Source organism: Muntiacus reevesi, chromosome 2 (genome assembly GCF_963930625.1).
Source record: "Muntiacus reevesi chromosome 2, mMunRee1.1, whole genome shotgun sequence".
Lineage (NCBI taxonomy): Eukaryota > Metazoa > Chordata > Mammalia > Artiodactyla > Cervidae > Muntiacus > Muntiacus reevesi.
Window position 1 is genome coordinate 196,033,221 of NC_089250.1, and position 19,712 is coordinate 196,052,932.

Here is a 19,712-nt window from a genome sequence, read left to right on the forward strand (position 1 = left end):
TATAAAGAAAGCTGAGCCCTGAAGAATTGATGCTTTTGAACTGTGGTGTTGGAGAAGACTCTTGACAGTCCTTTGGACAGCAGGGAGATCCAACCACTCCATCCTAAGGAAATCAGTCCTGAATATTCATTGGAAGGACTGATGCTGAAGCTGAAACTCTAATACTTTGGCCACCTGATGGGAAGAACTAACACATTGGAAAAGACCCTGATGCTGAGAAAGACTGAAGGCAGGAGAAAGGGCTGATAGAGGATGAGATGGTTGGATGGCATCACTGACTCGATGGACATGAGTTTGAGTAAACTCCAGGAGTTGGTGAAGGACAGGGAAGCCTGGCGTGCTGCAATCCATGGGGTCGCAAAGGGTCTGACACGACTGAGCAACTGAACTAAACTGAACTGAACACCAGAAGATACTGTGAGATGGTCATTTGCTTGCCCCTGTGCAGAGAATCGCCATGAACACAGCAGCTACAGAAAGCAGAATCACGTGTGTTCTATCAGTCACTCAAATAATGTGATGTTCTCCCTGGTGATACGATTTTCTGAAATGGTGAGAAACTCAGGTTCTGAATTTTAAAAAAAAAAAAAGTACAATTTTCTCTTAATATACATAGTAGTTGCTCTTCTGGAAAAAAAATCAATGTTTATTGTTAAAACCATGCAGAAAGTCTTGGTGTTTATATATTAAATGGAGCTAAGTTCCAGATTCAGATCACTGTAAACAGTTTTTTACCTGGTAAGCATCCAGTGAGATATCTGAAAATACTTAGGCTTCAGGAGAGGTTTTTTTTTTTTTTTGGTATGCAGGACTCGTAATCACAAGGTATAGAGGGTCTCTGGTTCAGAAATCTAAACTGGGTCTGCAGGACTGTGTTCCTTCTGGAGGGCCTCGGGGAGGATCTGTTTCTGTGCCTTTTTCAGTTTCTAGAGGCTGCCACATTCCTGGGCTTGTGGCCTTCCTCTATCTTCGAAGCCTGCAATAGTATCATTCTTAACCTCTGCTCTCGTCTTCGCAGTTCCTGGTCTGACTCACCCTCTTTCCTCCCTTACAAAAACTCTTGTGATTACATTGATCCCACCTGGATAAGCTCCCCGTCTCAGGAGCCTTAGTTTAATCACATCTGCAAAGTTCTTTTGCCATGTAAGGCTTTGGGGGATTAGGACACGGACATCTTTGTGGGGTAATTAGTCAACCTACTGTACCCAGCGCATCAACAGAGTTTATCTTAAGGGAAAAACATTCAAAGGGCTGCAGGGCCAGATAGATATTGAAACAGGCATGGAGTAACAGTAAGGGTACACCAGGAAGAGGTCGGGACTGTGGCCACCACAGAAGCTCACCCACTGCAGGGGTGGCTGCCCCATTTCTCATTTCCTACTGATTGTTTCCATGCTGAATGTGGGCTCAGTGTGGCCATATCTCCTGAGTTTTCAATAGAAACCCCTGATTCAGACTTTGCCATGAACTGTCCTGATCAGTTTTTAATAAAACTGTTGTCAGTTTTCAAAAAGATTAGACACAGCATGCCAAACAGAGCACATTTGTGAGCTGGATCTCACCAACTGGTGATCTCTGGTTTGTACCCTTAAATTCTCCAATGAGTTCCTGGTCTGCATTTCTTCCCTATTTACTATCATCCTGCCCTGGGCCCAGCAGGACATGCTGAACCCCACCCTCTGACCGGACTACACCCTTAGGAATATAACTACTTCCCTTTAGGAGATGTCCCCTTTATGCCAGGCTCTGTGATGCTCAATATTTGTTTACAAGGTCTCATTGATTTTTAAGAACAGTCTTCTGCTGTAGGTGGTGTTCTTTATCATTTTATACATGTGGAAACTGCAGACTAGAAAGAACAAAAGTCACTTACACACACAAGGTCGCTGAGCTAGTTAGAGGCAGAGCCAGGATGCCAACCTGTCCTTCTGACTCTAAGGTTTGGCCCTTAACCACTCCAGGAAGTTGACTCTTGACCCAAATGATGGAGGCTCAAGTACACCCTCGCCTACCCCCAGGCTGTTTGCTGTGACCCTGGGGCTCCTGCCCTCACACCGGACTGGACTGCATCGGCTTGGTCTGGATTCAGGCCCTGAGCTTGCCTCACCTGCCCTTTGGATTTGGAATTTGTTCTTGAGATCTCTTGCTTTGAAACCCAACTCCTTTAAAGGACTCTAAGCCTTTGCCCTTTTTTAAAAAGAGATGAGAAGGGAATGGTTATTGTGCAAGCAATATTTGCTCTGTGTAGAAACATTAGAAACTACCAATAAGAAAAGCAAACAAACAGAAACCTTGTGTCCCGTCATAATTCTAGCCCTGTTCGTGTTGAATATATTTGTGGGCTTTTAAAAATTCATATAAACTCATACTTACATATTTAGTACATATTAATGTGGCTAATACCTAGCACATAGCAAGTGCTCAGTAAATAACCTGATATTGTCATGATTACTCTTGGGCCCTGAGGGAAGCACATGGAGAATAACAGCAACGGATATCGAAGTGACTGATGTCAGGCTATCCACTTCCCATCTTGTATTGATCTCTGCTCCTATTGACTCTTACCTCTTAATGTTTGCTACCTAAGTAGCAACAGAGACAACAGGTTAGTATCCAGGCTGTAAGGAATTCCTATAAATCAATAAGAAAAAAGAGAACAACACACTAGAACTATGAAATAGAAAAATAAACAAGGATAAGATCAGGAAGTTCACAAAAAAGGAGACCCAGAGAGCCAACAGCAAATCAAAAGATGCTCAGTCTCACTAATGTTGATATTATGTCTCATCTGACTCTTTGTGACCCCATGGACTGTGGCCTGCTAGGCTGCTCTGTCTATGGGATTTCCCAGGCAAGAATACTGGAGTGGGTGCCCATCTTCTACTCCAGGAGATCCTTCTGACGCAGGGGTCTAGTAGACCCGAGTCTCCTGCATTGGCAGGTGGATTCTTTTTGCCACTGAGTTACCAGGGAAGCTCATCATGTCTCATAGATTAGCAAAAATATAAATGTTTGACAGTATAAGAAGTGGATAAACCTGGAACAGAGAGAACTTTCACGTACCAATACATAACTGGTATCCCCCGCTTCTGGAGAGAAAGCCGGCAGAACCTAATAAAACAGAAAATAAATGTACTCTTTGGCCTAGACACTTCTCTTCTAAGGTTGTATGCTGTTACAAAAACTCTCAGTAGCTGTATACAAAGAGTTCTGAGGAAGGATATTAAATGCTACATTGTTTGAAATGTAAAGAAATGAAATTGACCTTAAGACGCTTTAACAGGATAATATATAAAGAAAACTGAGTGCGGAAGAATTGATGCTTTTGGTGTTGGAGAAGACTCTTGAAGTCTTGAAGACTCAAAAAGTCCCTTGAACTGCAAGGAGATCCAGTCAATCCTAAAGGAAGTCAGTCCTGAATATTCATTGGAGGAACTGATGCTGAAGCTGAAACTCCAATACTTTGGCCACCTGATGTGAAAAACTGACTCATTAGAAAAGACCCTGATGCTGGGAAAGCTTGAAGGTGGGAGGAGAGGGGATGAAAGAGGATGAGATGGTTGGATGGCATCACTGATTCGATGAACATGAGTTTGAGCAAGCTCCAGGAGTTGGTGATGGACAGGGAAGCCCGGCGTGCTGCAGTCCACGGGTTCGCAAAGAGTCTGACACAACTGAGCAACTGAACTGATATAAATAAAACTTTTTCGAACAGCTTTATTGAAGTACAGTTTACATACCATAAAATCCACTATTTCCATGGGTGTCCATCATAGATGAATGGAAAAACAAAATATTTATCCATACAATGTAATATAGTTCAGTCTTAAATGAAAAGGAAATTCTGTCACATGTTACTCCATGGATGAAACCTGAGGATATCATGCTGAGTGAAATAGTGCAGTGTAATGCTCAGTCATGTCCAACCCTTTTCAACCCCAAGGACTGTAGCCCACCCGGCTCCTCTGTCCCTGGAATTTTCCAGGCAAGAATACTGGAACGTGTTGCCATTTCCTACTCCAGAGGATTGTCCTGACCCAGGAATCAAACTCACGTCTCTTGCATCTCCTGCATTTGACTGGTGGATTGTTTACCACTGCACCATCTGCAAAGTCCTGAGTGAAGTAAGCCAGTCACAGGAAAAGACAAACATAGTATGATTCTGCTTATATGAGACACCTAGAGTTGCAAAATGAAGGGAATTCTGGAGATTGGTTACACAATGATGTGAATATACTCAACACTAGTGAATTATACACTAAAAAATGGTTCAGATGATAAATTTTGTTGTGTGTTTTCCCATACCTTTAAAAAAGTCCACTCATTTTAAGTGGAGCAAATTTACAGAGCTGTGCAGCCATCACCACCACCTACTTTTAGAACATTCTCATTGTCACAAAAAGACTTCCAAGTGATCATTTGCCGTCACTTCTCATTCCTACTCCCACCCTCAGGCAACCACTACTCTGTTCTTTATCGCTATAGATTTACCTATCTATACGGAGGTTTCACGTAAATAGAATCACACAGGAAAAAGTCTTTTGCATCTGGTCTATTTCACTTAGTAGTGTTTTTTTTTTATTAATTAATTTATTTTAATTGGAGGCTAATTACTTGACAATATTGTAGTGGTTTTTGCCATACATTGACATGAATCAGCCATGGGTGTACATGTGTTCCCCATCCTGAACCCCCCTCCCACCTCCCTCCACATCCCATCCCTCAGGGTCATCCCAGTGCACCAGCCCTGAGCACCCTGTCTCATGCACTGAACCTGGACTGGCGATCTGTTTCACATATGGTAATATACGTTTCAATGTTATTCAGTAGTGTTTTTTGAGGTCCATTTTTGTTGTAGCAGATAGTAGCATGTCATTCATTTTGTTGTTTTGTTGAATAATTTTTTATTGCATGGATTTTGTTTTGGTGTTTTTACTTTTTTGGCTATTATGAATAAAGCTGCTATGAACGTGTGCATACAAATCTTTGTGTGGACATATGTTTTCATTTCTCTTTGATAGGTACCTAAAGGGTTGAGGAAACTGAGTTTTAAACCTGATTTTATTACATTTGATTGAATGTCATGACATTTAATAGGTTCAGACAGCAGATCTCAATTTCACTTTTTGGAATTTAGAACCTAAATAGGAAATTTGGCACCAAGATAAGGGCTGTTTCATAATGACCTATTGTTATCAAACAGTGCCCATCTATGTGGGTAATCAATAGTGATTGATGGCAATTACTGATAGTGGGCATGCACATGTGTGTGCTCAGTCATGTCCAACTCTTTGTGACCCCATGGACTATAGCCCAACAGACTACTCGGTCCATGGGATTTCCCAAAGAAGAATACTGGAATGGGTTGCCATTTCTTTCTCCAGGGGATCTTCCAATCCAGGGACCAAACCTGAGTCTGTCTCCAACATTAGCAGGTGTATTCTTCACCACTGAGCCACCTAGGAAGCTCCCAATCACTGATAGAATACTTCTTAAATGCCAGACATTACTTTACATTGAGATCTCACTTTATCATCACAGTAACACTTTGAGCAGATGCTTTTATTGTTCCATTTTGTTGCTGAGGAAACTTGAGACTGAGAAGCTCATATGACTCCTAAAAGGAAGAGCCCGAATTTGAACAAGGAGTTGGGCTTCGGAGCTTGGCACCCAGTTCTACTATGTCAATAAGGCTGCTGGTTCTGAAAAGACTTCCCTTTGCGACTCTTGGAATTGCTGTCAGATCCAGTTTGTAAACCATGCAAGAAAATCTTATAGCTTTATAGTCATGCTTCTTTTCTTTCTTCTTTTTAACAAAAGCGGCATTGATCTCTTCATTCTCCAAGCTTGGCTAGGAGTTGCTTTTGTTTCTAAAGATCAAAGTTATCCTCAAAAGACAAGACTTTAAAAAGAAAGTCAACAGACTCTGACCTGAGGGTAACCCCATGGTTGTCCTACAAAATAAAGACTGTGGCTTTGTGACAGACTTTTCCTTCTCTGCTGTAAAACTTTGTCCTCTTGCCTGAAAGCATATGGTTCCGTGCCAGGTGGCTGTGGTAGCAGTCTTGACTGGTCGCTTGATAGGGAGAACATTATCATTTGGCCGTAAGTTGTATATCATTTTTTATACTCTGGCATCAGTTAACTTTTTGCTACATAACAAATGACCTCAAAAGCTAGTGTCCTGAAACAACAATTTATTTAGCTCATTGTTCTAAATGAGCCCAAGTCGCAAGTCAGCGATTTGGGCTGGGCTCAGCTGGGAGGTTCTTCTGGCTTTGGCTGGATTTGTTCATTTATCTGGTCAGCTACCAGGTAGGCTGGGTGTTGTCTGGTCTAGAATGGCCTCAGCTGGGATGGATCATCTCTGTCCCACTGGGTTTCTCATCTTCCATCAGATTAACCCTGGATTGCTCACATGGCAGCTGGGCAGGGTTGCAGGAATTTGAGTCGCAGTCCTCAAGATCTTGAATCTGAGGCCTGGATTTGGCACAGTGTCACTTTTGTGTCACATTGGCCAAAGCAAGGCATGAAAAGCATCCCAGATTCAGGAGTGAGGAAATTGAGTCCATCTCTTGGTGGAAGGACATATATACAGGGAGAGGTGGGAATGGTGGCCTTTTTTTTTTTTTTTTTTGCAATTTACCTTTTACGCTATATTAGAACTAAAATGGGTTTGGTAGCAGATGGCAGATTTGACTTTTGACTCTAGCCTAGTGTCTTAAACTTCCTCCTCTCCTCATCTGTAAACCACAGGCAGGATGACTGAGGGGATGACAGGAGGTTATAGGTGAAGAAGTTAGCTCTAGAGTCCGGCTTGGGTTCAAATTCTTAGACTTCCATTTACTCTTTTTTAAAATTAAAATTATATTTTTAGAATGCAATACTTTATTTATTTTTTATTTACTATTGTTGGTTGCGGCAGCCTTCATTGCTATGCGAGTTTTCTCGAGTTGCAATGAGCAGAGGATACTCTTCATTTTGTGGCTCAAGCTTCTCATTGCAGTGGCTTCTCTGGTCGTGGTGCACAGCCTCTAGGCACGTGGGCTTCGGTAGTTGCAGCATGTGGACTTAGTAACCGTGGGGCATGGACTTTCTTCCTCCTTGGCATGTGGTATCTTCCCAGACCGGGGATCGAACCCATGTCCCCTACATTGGGAGGCAGATTCTCATCCAATGCACCACCAGGGAAGTCCTTCTTCCATTTACTCTTAAATGATTTTGAGGACAGTATTTAGCCTTTCTGTGCCTCCATTTCCTAATCTGTAAAGTGGGAATAATAAAAAAGCAAACTTAATAATACGTACTTTTTGGAGGATAAATGAGTTAAGTAAAATTTAAAAGGGTGTCTGGCACTTAGAAGGCATTCATTATGTGTTAACTGTTGTTGACACTATTAACATTATCTTGGAAAATAGCAAGTCTGTAAAAGGAATGTTATTCTCCATGGCCCCTTCAGGATCACCACCTGTTGCTTTTGAATGAATGGAGTAGTACCCTTGTTACTACTTTCTGGATATTACTCATGGCAGAGGATGGACTTCCCTCATCCTTAAAATACTAGTACCTTAGAGGAATGATATTTATATGTAAAAATCTAAACATAACTCTTAGAAATTATGGTGGGCTCAGAACCTGACAATACAATATAAAGAGACTTCCAAGGATTAAAGAGATGCTAGAATCCCAGTTAGAAAGAAAGAGAGAGAGAGAAAGGAAGGATGAAAGGAAGGAAAGAAGGGAAGGAAAAGGAAGGAAGGAAGACAACCAACAAGTATCCCAGACTTCTCTTGAGAACTTATGTCTTAAAGAACTGAAGCCATTTTTTAAAACAAGGGAAAATAAGATTCAGTTGCTTGGTTTTTCACAAGAACATATCTTAAAATAAGTCATTGACTCTCTCAATTTTATAGAGAGCTGCATTTTTGCTGCCACTTTTTAGGAACAGAAAACCCAAGTCATAAACTAGTCTTAGACTTAAAATCCATTTAAACTGTTAGTCCCTTAGAATAAAGGGTTATTCAGGAAATAGAAGAGGTAAAACAGAGCTTTTTTTTTTTTTTCTTTAGCTGTAATAATAAGTACTTAATAATATGTACTTGTGAGGATAACTAAGTTAGTCAGCCTAATTAACTAATCGCACAGCATGTGAGATCTTAATTCCCAGACCAGGGATTGAAGCCATGCCCCCTGCAGTGGAAGCACGGAGTTTTAACCACGGGACCACCAAAAAGTCCCAAAGCAGAGCTTTCCTGAAGTCAAACATCTGTGTCAGAAACCAAGTATGATGGATTTTTCCATGCATCCATGTGAAAGAGTATTTACCTGTAACTGATAATGTTCTGAAGCACAGGGCTGAAAACTACAGCCCTTGGGATCCACCCTCTGTTTCTGTAAGTGAAGTTTGATTGGAACACAGTCTCACCCATTGCTTTCCATACTCTATGGCCAAATTTGTACTATGGTGGCAAAGCTAAAGAGTGTGACAGAAGGCTAAAATATTTTACCATCTGACTCTTTCAGAAAAAGTTTGCTGACCTCTGTTCTGAAATCCTGGAACTAATCAGATTTCTTTTTTCTTTTTACGTAATAGCTGCTGTTGTCACATGGAAGGCAGTCTACAGGAAGCTTAGCATAGAGTTTAGGGCCATGCTCACCTGAATTTAGGACCCAGCTCTACCTCCTCCCAGATGTGTGGCCTGGGACCTTGCTAGCATTGCAGCCTTGTAAACTCAACCTTCCTAAGCCTCAGTTTCTCCCCCTTGTAAAGTGGAAATAATGATAACAGTAATTGCTTCATGTAGGGAATTTATGAGAATTATAAAGATAATGCATTTAAGCATTTAGCCCAATAACTGGTACAGCTATCATGAAAAGTTGCAATAAAATAACAAAATTAAATTGGGGAAAAGTTCCTTAGACCTGTAATGGAAGACTGAGGGCAGTGTGTAAGGAAAAGGAGGGTCAAATCAGGCTACGTGGGGCTTGCATGGTGGACGATTAGGCTGAGAAAGGTGGATGCTCTGGCAAGACAAGGGTGCTGAATCACCCTCTGGGCCCCTAAAGAGATTCCTCATCCTGTGAGCCTCAGTTTTCTTATCTGTTAAATGGGAGGGTGATGATCACAGTGCCCACCTCCCCATGGCTGTTGGAGGATTGCATGAGATGATGTAGGTACTGCACTTCGCTCATAAAGGGTTAGCTGTTGTTACTGAGAATTGTGCTTGAAGGAGGGATTTGTAAGAGAGGCAGATGTCAGCAAGTGAAAAGTCAGAGAGAGAAGAGTTGGGTCCAGGTGGACGGTGAAAGAAAGAATAAATCCAGTTTAAGGCAGGAATAGTGAGACCAGGACAGTCATAGCATCAGAGCCTCTGCCGGAAGCTTCCTTTGCACAGGCCCTGACACAACTTCTCTGAGCAGAGGGCATATCTTGAAGAGACTATTCCAGACCCTTTGGTCTCTGGTCTCTTGGAGATATGACTGTGAAGCTAGGTTTGCAAATAATTTTGGTTCTAAGATAGGAGTTTTCATGGGAGCAGAGTTTTCATGAAGACCTGCCTGTTTCTCATGGAGTCTCTGTTGACCTTGAACTTTCTGATCCTCCATTTATAGTGATAACTGCCTTCCCTAGTTCCCCTGGGCTGCCACAGTCTCTGTGAGTAGGAAGGAGAAAGGTTTTAAGGCAGGAGATCAACTGGGCAATTGTTAAGATAGACCTTCAGCAGTCTCTTTAGACAGATGGTTGATTAATAGGCTATAATACCATTCCTGTTCTCTCCTGAAGTGGGTAGTATTCTGCTGGAGCAAACTAAGTCTGAGACATGTAAATATCATTATAAAGATTAGACATTACAGTTGACGATGTTCTTAACTGATCCCCTGACATTCAGCCATGCCTTTGGATTAGCATAATTGGAACATGAGAGGTCAGACCTTAATTAGAGCTTAATTGGACTGCTATATTAAACATAACTGGCTTAGTGGCTGTGTTGTAAACTACACTTGGAAATTCTTTCCATTGCTTCTCTAAATATATTTTGGGTACTCAGAGTAAATTTAATGATTTGTTCAGTTCAGTTCGGTTCAGTTGCTCAGTTGTGTCCAACTCTTTACAGTCCCATGGATTGCAGCACACCAGGCATCCCTGTCCTTCAACTCCCAGAGCTTGTTCAAACTCATGTCCATCGAGTCAGTGATGCCATCCAACCATCTCATCCTCTGTCCCCTTCTCCTGCCTTCGATCTTTCCCAGTATCAGGGTCTTTTCCAATGAGTCAGTTCTTCGCATCAGGTGGCCAAAGTATTGGAGTTGCAGCTTCAGCATCAGTCCTTACAATGAATATTCAGAACTGATCTCCAGGATTGACTAGTTTGATCTCCTTGTAGTCCAAGGGACTCTCAGGTGTCTTCTCCAACACCATAGTTCAAAAGCATCAATTCTCTGGCACCCAGCTCTATTTATGGTCCAACTCTCACATCCATACATAACTACTGGGTAAACCATAGTGGAAAAAACATAATGGTTTTTACTGTAAGCAATTTTTGATATGAGGTTTTCTGTTAGCAGTAAAAAGTAGTATGAACTCAAGGGTTTATTTCAGCTGGATGTGTGAAAGATGCAAATCTAATGTTCCCATATTTGCTGAGGCTGAGCAAGAACAACAAAAAGTCCTTGAGGCAGCTCATGCAAGTGAAACAAAGCCCCCATGCAAACTGACTTAGGTGGAAAAGGATTTCTTTTGTTGTCCATTTATATAGACAAGAGGCCCGAGGGGAGACCTTCCTTTACAATTGGATCTGGGGTCCCAGTGAGGTCTTCATGACTTAGTTCCCCCTCCACCTCTTGATTCTGTTTCCTCTGGCTTCGCTCCACCCTCAAACCTTCCCTCTCCTTGTGGCCCCAGCCCATGTTTCATAAGGCTTGAGGGTAGCAGAAGAAGAGAAAGTCTCTCCCAGAGTTTCTCTCATCAAACTGGCTCAGGTCAGTGACCTAGTTTGGAATCAGCCCTTGGAACCAGGGGGATTCAGTGGGATATTGGGCAAACGGAAGGAGACTTATCCAAGGCACACAACGACAAAGAAGACAGAAGGGATAGCGGGCAGCTATCTTAGCTATGGTTCATTATGTTGTAACTAGCGGGCAAGTGGCTTAGATAATAAAGGGGATTTATTGACTCAGGAAATTAGAAGCTAAAAGTTTCTGAGATGAACAAAGGCTTCGGGACTGGATTGATTCAGGTGTTCAATGATGTAATCGAAAACTGGGCTCTCTTCTCTGTCTCTCTGCTTGACCTCTTATAGAGTCAGTTTTATCCATAAGTTGGCTTCTCTGAAGATAGTAGCATAGCGGTGGCCACTGGCCTAGGTTTTGCCTCAGCCAGAAGGAGAGAATGCTCAGATTCTTCCAGAAAAGCAAACAAAATGGTTTCCCAGGAGCCCAACACATCTGTTATCACTATGAATTGATTACATGCCCATCCTGAGTCAGTGAATCCCTTTGGACAGGATAACTGTGGACCTCATTGGTTTAGGGGTAGGTGGCAGGTGAGGTGGGATTACCTGCACCGCTTTATCAGGGTTCATACCTGGAGCTGGAGAGGGGTTCATCCTGTATACTCACTGCAGTCACTGCGCACCTTGGGCAGGGAGGGCGGCTTGCTGGACATTGAATTCATAACCGCAGTACGGCTGTGGCCTACTCATTTCTTCATCTCTAGGATTTAGCATGGGGCCTAGAACATAGTAAGTGTTAGTGTTAGTAGCTCAGTCGTGTCTGACTCTTTGTGACCCTTGGATTGTAGCCCACCAGGCTCCTCTGTCCATGGAATTCTTCAGGGAAGAATACTGGAGTGGGTTGCCGTTCCCTTCTCCAGGGGATCTTCCTGACCCAGGGATTGAACCCGGGTCTCCCACAGTGCAGGCAGATTTTTTTTACCATCTGAGCCACCAGGGAAGCACATAGTGGGGCTACATTAAATGTTTACTGAGCAGGGCCAAACTGGAACAGCATACCTTGCTTAATTCAGAAAGAAATCAGGAGTTTTATACATGAGTAAAATGGTGTCTGAAAATAAATCTTATCTCAGCTTTAAATACAGATTACATGCAGAGTCTGGATACAGGTGATAAGACTTTCCGCCTCTTTCCCCATCCTATCCCACACAACATAAAATTTTCCCTTTTGACTTTTGGTTACTCATCAAATTCCATTACGGTGAAGAGAATTGTAAACAATTGTTGGTATCAGGAAGCTATTTCTAGCTCCTGATAAGTCCTCTGATGATCTCATGACATTAAAATTTGTTACTATGAATAATTCAGCAAAACAAAACCTTTTTTTTCTTTTTATATTTCTTGCTTATGTAATAGTCATTTATTCTAGCATTTTAAGATAAAATACCTGAATATCTTTTTAAAAAGTGCAAGGACTCTGGTCATTGAAGGAAGAAATTCCATTTCCTGGCCTTGACTAATAAGGGAAATTAGATGTACCATCAGCTTTTGTTTGAAAACAAATTTCTAAGCAGTGGAAAAAATAGATTCTTGCAGGAAAGGTGTGGTAGAATTATTTTAGTGTTACTAAATTTTAAAATCTAAAACACTTTTAGAAATGACCACATGGCCTGTGCTGGAAGTCTTGGTCAATATTTTGTGTTACAAGTATATAATTTTAACTTCTTTTGAGAAGTATTATTTTCTGCTAATGAAATTCTAATGCAATGGGAGAAACAATGAACCCCTGTTTGAAGTTTGCTGTGATAAGCATTTTGGCAGCTGGTTAGAGTTCACGTGTGTGCATTTCTAGGATTATAGTTACTGTTCAGTTTTGTCATGTTTGGAGAGGGTCTCAGATATCTGGAAGATTCTCGTGGAGAATATCTATGTGAGACATTCTAAGTGGGTACCATGCCCACAGCCTCAACTGCAGCCCCTTGCCACTACTTTGTCCACATCCCCATCACTCTGGCCACAAAAGAATGAGCCAAGAACAAGTGTCAGGCCATCTGGGCAGCCACTCAGGGATGGCAAGTGGCACTGAAATGGCCTGACATTGCTCTGCCCAGCAGGGATGATCCATCCTGGGTAGTGTCTAACCAGTCCAATCAGATTCTCCAGGCTTGGGAGTGAGGATGTCAGACAAAGAGAGAAAGGGCAGCTGACAGTGTGGGTAGAAGGGGAAAGACACCAGAGAAGAGGAGAAAGCTTGAGGATCCATAAGTCAGCAGACCCTGAAGCAGAGAAAGGAGGAGAAAGACCCAGTTGGGAGAGAGCAGCAGAAAAAGCAGCAGCAAGTTGAAAAAGAAGCCACAGTCAAAAAGGAATTCTTGAGAGTCCCCTGGACAATAAGGAGTTCAAACCTGTCAATCCTAAAGGAAATCAACCCTGAATAGTCACTGGAAGGACTGATGCTAAAACTGAAGCTGCAATACTTTGGCCACCTGATGCAAAGAACCGACTCATTGGAAAAGACCCTGATGCTGGGAAAGATTGAAGGTGGGAGGAGGAGGGGATGACAGAGGATGAGATGGTTGGATGGCATCATCAACTCAATGGACATGAGTTTGAGCAAACTCCGGGAGATAATGAAGGACAGGGAAGCCTTGTGTGCTGCAGTCCATGGGGTCGCAAAGTGTCAGACAAGAGCGAGTGACTGAACAACTCCCTTAGGGAATCTTGACATCACTGCTTTGATCAGTGGAATGAATGCTTATGTCATTTCAAATGTGTTTTAAGGGTCAAAACATAGTTCATCATATTTGTTTCATTTGCCATGACAATCAGCAACATCTTAGAGAAAGGCTGCTGTCAGCCTGAAGCCCGAAGCAAAGACCACATGGAGCAGAGAGCCACAGCTGTTGGAAATGTTCCTTGTTTGTGTATCACAGGTGAAAAACCATCAATGTTACAAGCTTCTCAGACTTGAGGGGTGTTTGTTACAACCTAAACTGATTTTTTTTTTTAGAGCCTAGGACTTCCCTGGCGGCACAGTAGATAAGAATCCACCTGCCAATGCAGAGGACTCGGGTTCTATCCCTGGTCCGGAAAGATTCCACATACAGAGGAACAACAGCTCATGCGCCACAACTATTGAGCCCACGCTCTAGGGCCCACGAGCTTCAACAAGAGAATCCACCACAATGAGAAGCCCGTGCACCCCAAAGAAGAGTAGCCCCCATTCATGGCAACTAGGGAAGGTCCTCCCAAAGCAATGAAAACCCAGCAAGCCAAAAATAAATAAATAAAAATTTAAAAAGAAATATCAGTATCTAAAATAAATAAATAAAATAGGGTTTCTTTTTTTTTTTTTTTTTTTAACAAAGCCCAGTAACCAAGGTAACCCAAGCATCTTTCTCTCTCTTGCAAACCCAAAGAGCCTCAACACAATGCTATAGCCAGCTATGCTTCAGTGACCTCACAGCCTATTCTTTTGACCTTAGTGGAGTGAAATTGCATTCATTACTGGAAGAGAGTCAGTGACTTTTTAAAGCGAGTTGTTCCTCGTCCCCGTCTTCAGTCCTCTAGTCTGTCTCCTATATGTGTATCCAGCATAAAAACTGGTACAAAATAAGGTCTGATTTCTGCCCTTTTCTCTTTGGGGTTTGAGTCTTTTATGATTTGTTCTCCTCCCCCATTGCCCCTCCCCTCAATTTTGTTACAAACTTTTTTCCAGTATGTAAAAGAATTGGAAGAATTTCGGAGCAAACACCCAGGTGTTTACCACCTAGATTTCATGGTTACCACTTTGCTTTGTTTGCTTCATCACTATCTGTACACCAGTCCATCAACTCATTCCCATTTTCCATCTGTCTTGTTTTCTTGGATGTGCAACAAAGTAACTTGCAGGTTCATGATGGTGTGATGATGTCTTATCCCTTGACACTTAAGTCTTTTTCCTTTTAATTCTGGACTTTTTAAAAAAAAGTTGTTTTTTAACTTTGTATAAGGTTGCCTTAACTGATCACCCTGCTTGCCCAAACTTGGACATTTTTTTACCCTTTAACAATCATGAACTTGGTGTATTGTCTGCATTACATTAACCCTGGGTCCCCATACTTTCCTAATCTCACTCTTTAATTTTTCTCTCTATTACTTCCTCTCTTATCTCTTCACTCACCACAACTTTTCATCTGCTTTCCCTTCTCCCTTTCAGCTCCCTGAAGATAATTTTTAAACTAAACAACGGCTGAACAATATCACCACTGTTCCATGTGTCTGAGTATGCACAGCACGTCCACACTTGCCCAGGACAGAAGGAAAACACAGTTTCTTCCATTTTATTTCTTTGCATCAAAATGATTAAATCTGTCTGCATGACCTTCATACATCAGACCATTTGGCTATTTTAAGTCTTTTTAACGGAGTAAGTCAAGCTGCATTCCCTTCATAGAAAGAATCTTTACCACCAAACGGTGCGCTAAATGCCAAGGGAACAAAGAGTCTTTTGTAGGGAGAGAGGGGGAGACACTACCATCCTACAATTGCTGGATTGTTTAAATTATTAGATGGCAATTCATGCTAGATACATATTTGCATTGTTGTACAAGTATTTTCTTATTTTGATGAAAGATAGCTTTTCAAAGGGAATCCCACTCTTGCAGTGCAAACTTAGAAAACCCTATTACATGGTCTAGTGCATTTAATTTTATTACTGTGGCCTGCAGTGTTTCAATTTTTTAATAAAAGTCTATCAGCAGTGAGGTAAAAGACTGCAGACAATCTCCAGCAACTCAGGCACCTCTACATTTTATTTACTAACAGCTGTAGTAAAGCTTTCAGTGAAAAATCTTAAGTAGCACTTTCCTTTTTGGTGAGAATCAATTACACACAATCTTTTAAACCTTATCTAAGCTTATAAAGCTAATTTGGCTATTTCAAAGTAAAGGGCCAGGTGGGGGGGAGAAAAACAGAAGAAAAATATTTCTCCTAATAAAATATTAGAAGAAGAAAGTGAAGAGGAATTGTCTAGAATTTATTAGCAATGCCTACTTATAAATGTCAGAATTCTTGTACAGAAGTTTTTTCTTGATTTTTTGCTTGAATTGAATGGGGAATACATTCATTCACTTACTCACCAGTCATTGATCACCTGCTCTGTGCCAGATACTCAGTTAAGCACTGGGAAGATAAAGAAAAAGAAGACACATGCCCTGTCCTCAGAGTTTATAGTTTGGTAGAGGAGTTGGACATGTCGGCTAGCAGTTATGTTACAGTCACATCTGAGTTGCTAAAACAGAGGGTCACACAGAACCAGTGGTGTTAGGGAGAGGAGAGCTTATTCTAAACTGAATAGGGTAAGAATGCTCAGAAAGGCTTCCAGGAGGCATCTTGAAAGACAAATGGAGTTAGCCAATGGGAAAAGAAAGGAATTAGTTAAGAAATTAGTTAAAACTCTTTCTGTTGGAAGCTATAAACAAAACAAACTGTCTCAGTAAGAAAGGGGGAATATATTGGCATATGAAAGGCTTCAGGCATAGTTGGATCAAGGGTCTGGTACAGTGTCATTAGGGATCTGCCATTGGTGGTCTGTTCTTCTTCCTTACTAATAAAACCCCAGATTTGTTCACTCTCATTAGACTTGTTGTGCCCTTCAGGAGTGGCAGGGCTTAACTAATTTTATTTGTACTGATCCAGTTTCGAAACAAGGTCATGTTCTGAAGTGTTGGAGGTTAGGACTTCAGTATATGAATATGGGGCAGAGGGTGGGGGAGGAGACACAGTTCACCTCATTACCCCCTGCCTTTCTGTCTTTCCTCTCTTGGATTTCTTGCTGGTATCTCCAGTGACTGGACCCAACAAGAGAGTAAACAAGCCTCGTTGATACGAACCATAAAATTAGCTTCGTAAGGCACAGAGTGAGGTGGAGAAGGGTGCACCTGGGAGGGCAAAGAGAGAATTTCCATCAGAGTCTGTCTTGTCTTCACTCTTCGAAAGGATTTCTTCACATGGTAACCAACAATTGGGTCTCAGCTCCTGCTATTTAAAGGAGAAGCAGATGGGCCTTCTATCTCCCAGTTTCCATAATAAACTTCTAAAAGGGATTAAGCAGTTCTCTTTGGGTTGTAGGACATTTTAAATGGGACTAGGAGGCAGGGCAAGCAGTCCAGTTCAGTTCAGTCGCTCAGTCGTGTCCGACTCTTTGCGACCCCATGAACCGCAGCACACCAGGCCTCCCTGTCCATCACCAACTCCCAGAGTCCACCCAAACCCATGTCCACTGTGTTGGCAATGCCATCCAACCATCTCACCCTCTGTCGTCCCCTTCTCCTCCTGGCCTCAATCTTTCCCAGCATCAGGGCCTTTTTCAATGAGTCAGCTCTTCGAATCAGGTGGCCAAAGTATTGGAGTTTCAGCTTCAGCATCAGTCCTTCCAATGAACATCCAGGATGGATCTCCTTTAGGATGAACTGTTTGGATCTCCTTGCAGTCCAAGGGACTCTCAAGAGCCTTCTCCAGCACCACAGTTCAAAAGCATCAATTCTTCTGTGCTCAGCTTTCTTTATAGTCCACCTCTCACATCCATACATGACTACTGGAAAAACCATAGGCAAGCAGTGGGTAAGCAGTGCTCCACCCTGAATCTGTCCCGTGAGCCTTCAGCCCTGTTACTCCAGGACGTTCTTTCCCTTGTGCATTGGTAGCTACCTGTCATCTAGGAACCACATTGAGGTGCATGTTATGAAAAATCAAGAACAGTGGCAATAATCCAGATGAGGTTGATTTTTCTTTACTTATCAAGATATCCAGAGTAGGTCAGCTGCAAGCTGGTACATTGACTTAAGGAAGTCCTCAGAGGCCCAGGTTCTTTCTGATCTCCTGTTTTTGGCCTCTTGGCTGGTAAGTGCTGCTTTGCTTCCAGCCCCACATCTGTGTTCCAGATGGAAAGACGTGGAAGGAAACTTTAAGGAGGAGAGCAGTAGAAATTGGGGAAGTGGCATTGTCTCAGAAATCTATGGGGCATGTCAATTTCTGTCTCAAATAGCAGAATTACGTTTTATGGTTGTCCCTCGCTACATGCTGCTGTTGTTCTGTTGTCTGACTCTCTGACCCCATGAACTGCAACACGCCAGACTTCCCTGTCCTTCACTGTCTCCCTGAGTTTGCTGAAACTCATGTCCATTGAGTCAGTGATGCCATCCAGTCCTCTCATCCTCTGTCGCCCCTTCTCCTCTTGCCATCAATCTTTTCCAGCGTCAGGGTCTTTCCCAGTGAGTCAGCTCTTCACATCAGGTGGCCAAAGTATTGGAGCTTCATGGGAGGCGGGGAAATGTAGTTTTCCCCCTGGACTGATTGTTACTAGGCTTCTGGTAGTAAGGATGAAGTGGAGAGGGCCTATTAGGTGGGCAGCAAGGCAGGGTCAATGTACTGGCCAGTGGCACCCGGACCTGATGTACTGACTTCTGAGGATTTGAGTGGAATGGGGGAAAGCAATAAATATATTTACTCCAAGACAATGTCTAGATTTAAATAAATCCTTCTGCTGCAAGTCCAAAATACATGTAATAAGGCTCCTACTATGTGCCTTGTATTTTATTCGTTCCAGCTAATATAGTCAGAAAAGATGCTTACCCCAAGATAACTGGAGAAATGTCATCAGTATTCTTTACTTTGCCTGAGTTATTGTTTCTTGATGTACTTATAAGCTTCATCAAGGACTTATGCATATTTCATCTAACACAAGCAATAAATTAACCCCTATTCCTTTGTCCTACTTAAATATGTGGGCAAAGAATATAATTTAATTCTCTCTTCTCTCTTTAGAGGAAAAGAACCAAATTCATTGCCTGTGATTTTCTGACTGAATGGTTATACAAGTAAGTTTTTCAGTCTTTGAATATTCAGTTACCCTAAGAATTCAATAGTGTTAATTTGCCAGCAGAATAGCAATAATTGACTTGAGTTCTTGCTTATTGTTTTCTTGTCAATCAAACATATGGTGTTGTGACCAGTCAAAATCCAAAGAGGACAGGGGAGCCGTTCACAGAATTCTTCTCCATTCCATTTGTGGAAGAGTGGCTGAAACTGCAGTAAGTAATGGCACAAGGTTTTGAATAATTTATTCCTAACTTTAAGATTGTGTTAATGATTGTTTCCTCCAATCTAAGAGAACTAACTTATGTAATCCATCCAGAACCCCGGGTCAGTTACACATGTGGGTCTTTTCTCTGGTTAATTTTAGCTAAGGGCATCCTATCCATGCAGTGATTATTCAAGAAGCCCTTCAGAAATAAAATAGAAAACCTAAAACATTTCTTATCCTAAGTAATTAATCTTTCCATTTTGTCTCCCTGTCTACCTAGCCCCAAAAGTCATTATGTCTTATGACCAAACTTTTCTAAATTTTAACTTTTAGTTATATGCATCAGTTCTACATTTAAAATATTAGAACATGACACATAAAGTTAACACTCGATTTGACCGTCATTCTAATCTGAGTCTTATCACAGAATTAATGTTGGTCTATATTTCATCCCTCCATAGTTCTTAAAATTAGTTATTTAACTGTATAAACAGATTATATCATACAAAATTAGTAGTATTATTTTATGGGAACTGTTTATCATCAATGATAAAGCAATAATGACAAAAGTGTGAAGTGAAAGTGTTAGTTGCTCAGTCATGTCCGACTCTGAGACCCCATGGATTGTAACCTGCAAAGTTCCTCTGTCCATGGAATTCTGCAGGCAAAAGTACTGGAGTGGGTTGCCATTCCCT

At 41.8% G+C, this 19,712-nt stretch overlaps 1 protein-coding gene across 2 annotated transcripts in view; it reads left to right on the forward strand.

The window, feature by feature from the left end:
* The window catches only part of IQCK (IQ motif containing K), a 141,516-nt gene that overhangs the window by 28,303 nt on the left and 93,501 nt on the right, over nucleotides 1-19,712 (forward strand). For both annotated transcript variants that reach the window (XM_065924437.1, XM_065924438.1), the window contains exons 5-6: nucleotides 18,759-18,811; nucleotides 18,947-19,024. In XM_065924437.1, the coding sequence (XP_065780509.1) occupies nucleotides 18,759-18,811; nucleotides 18,947-19,024 (131 nt within the window). The remainder of the gene's footprint in view (nucleotides 1-18,758; nucleotides 18,812-18,946; nucleotides 19,025-19,712) is intronic.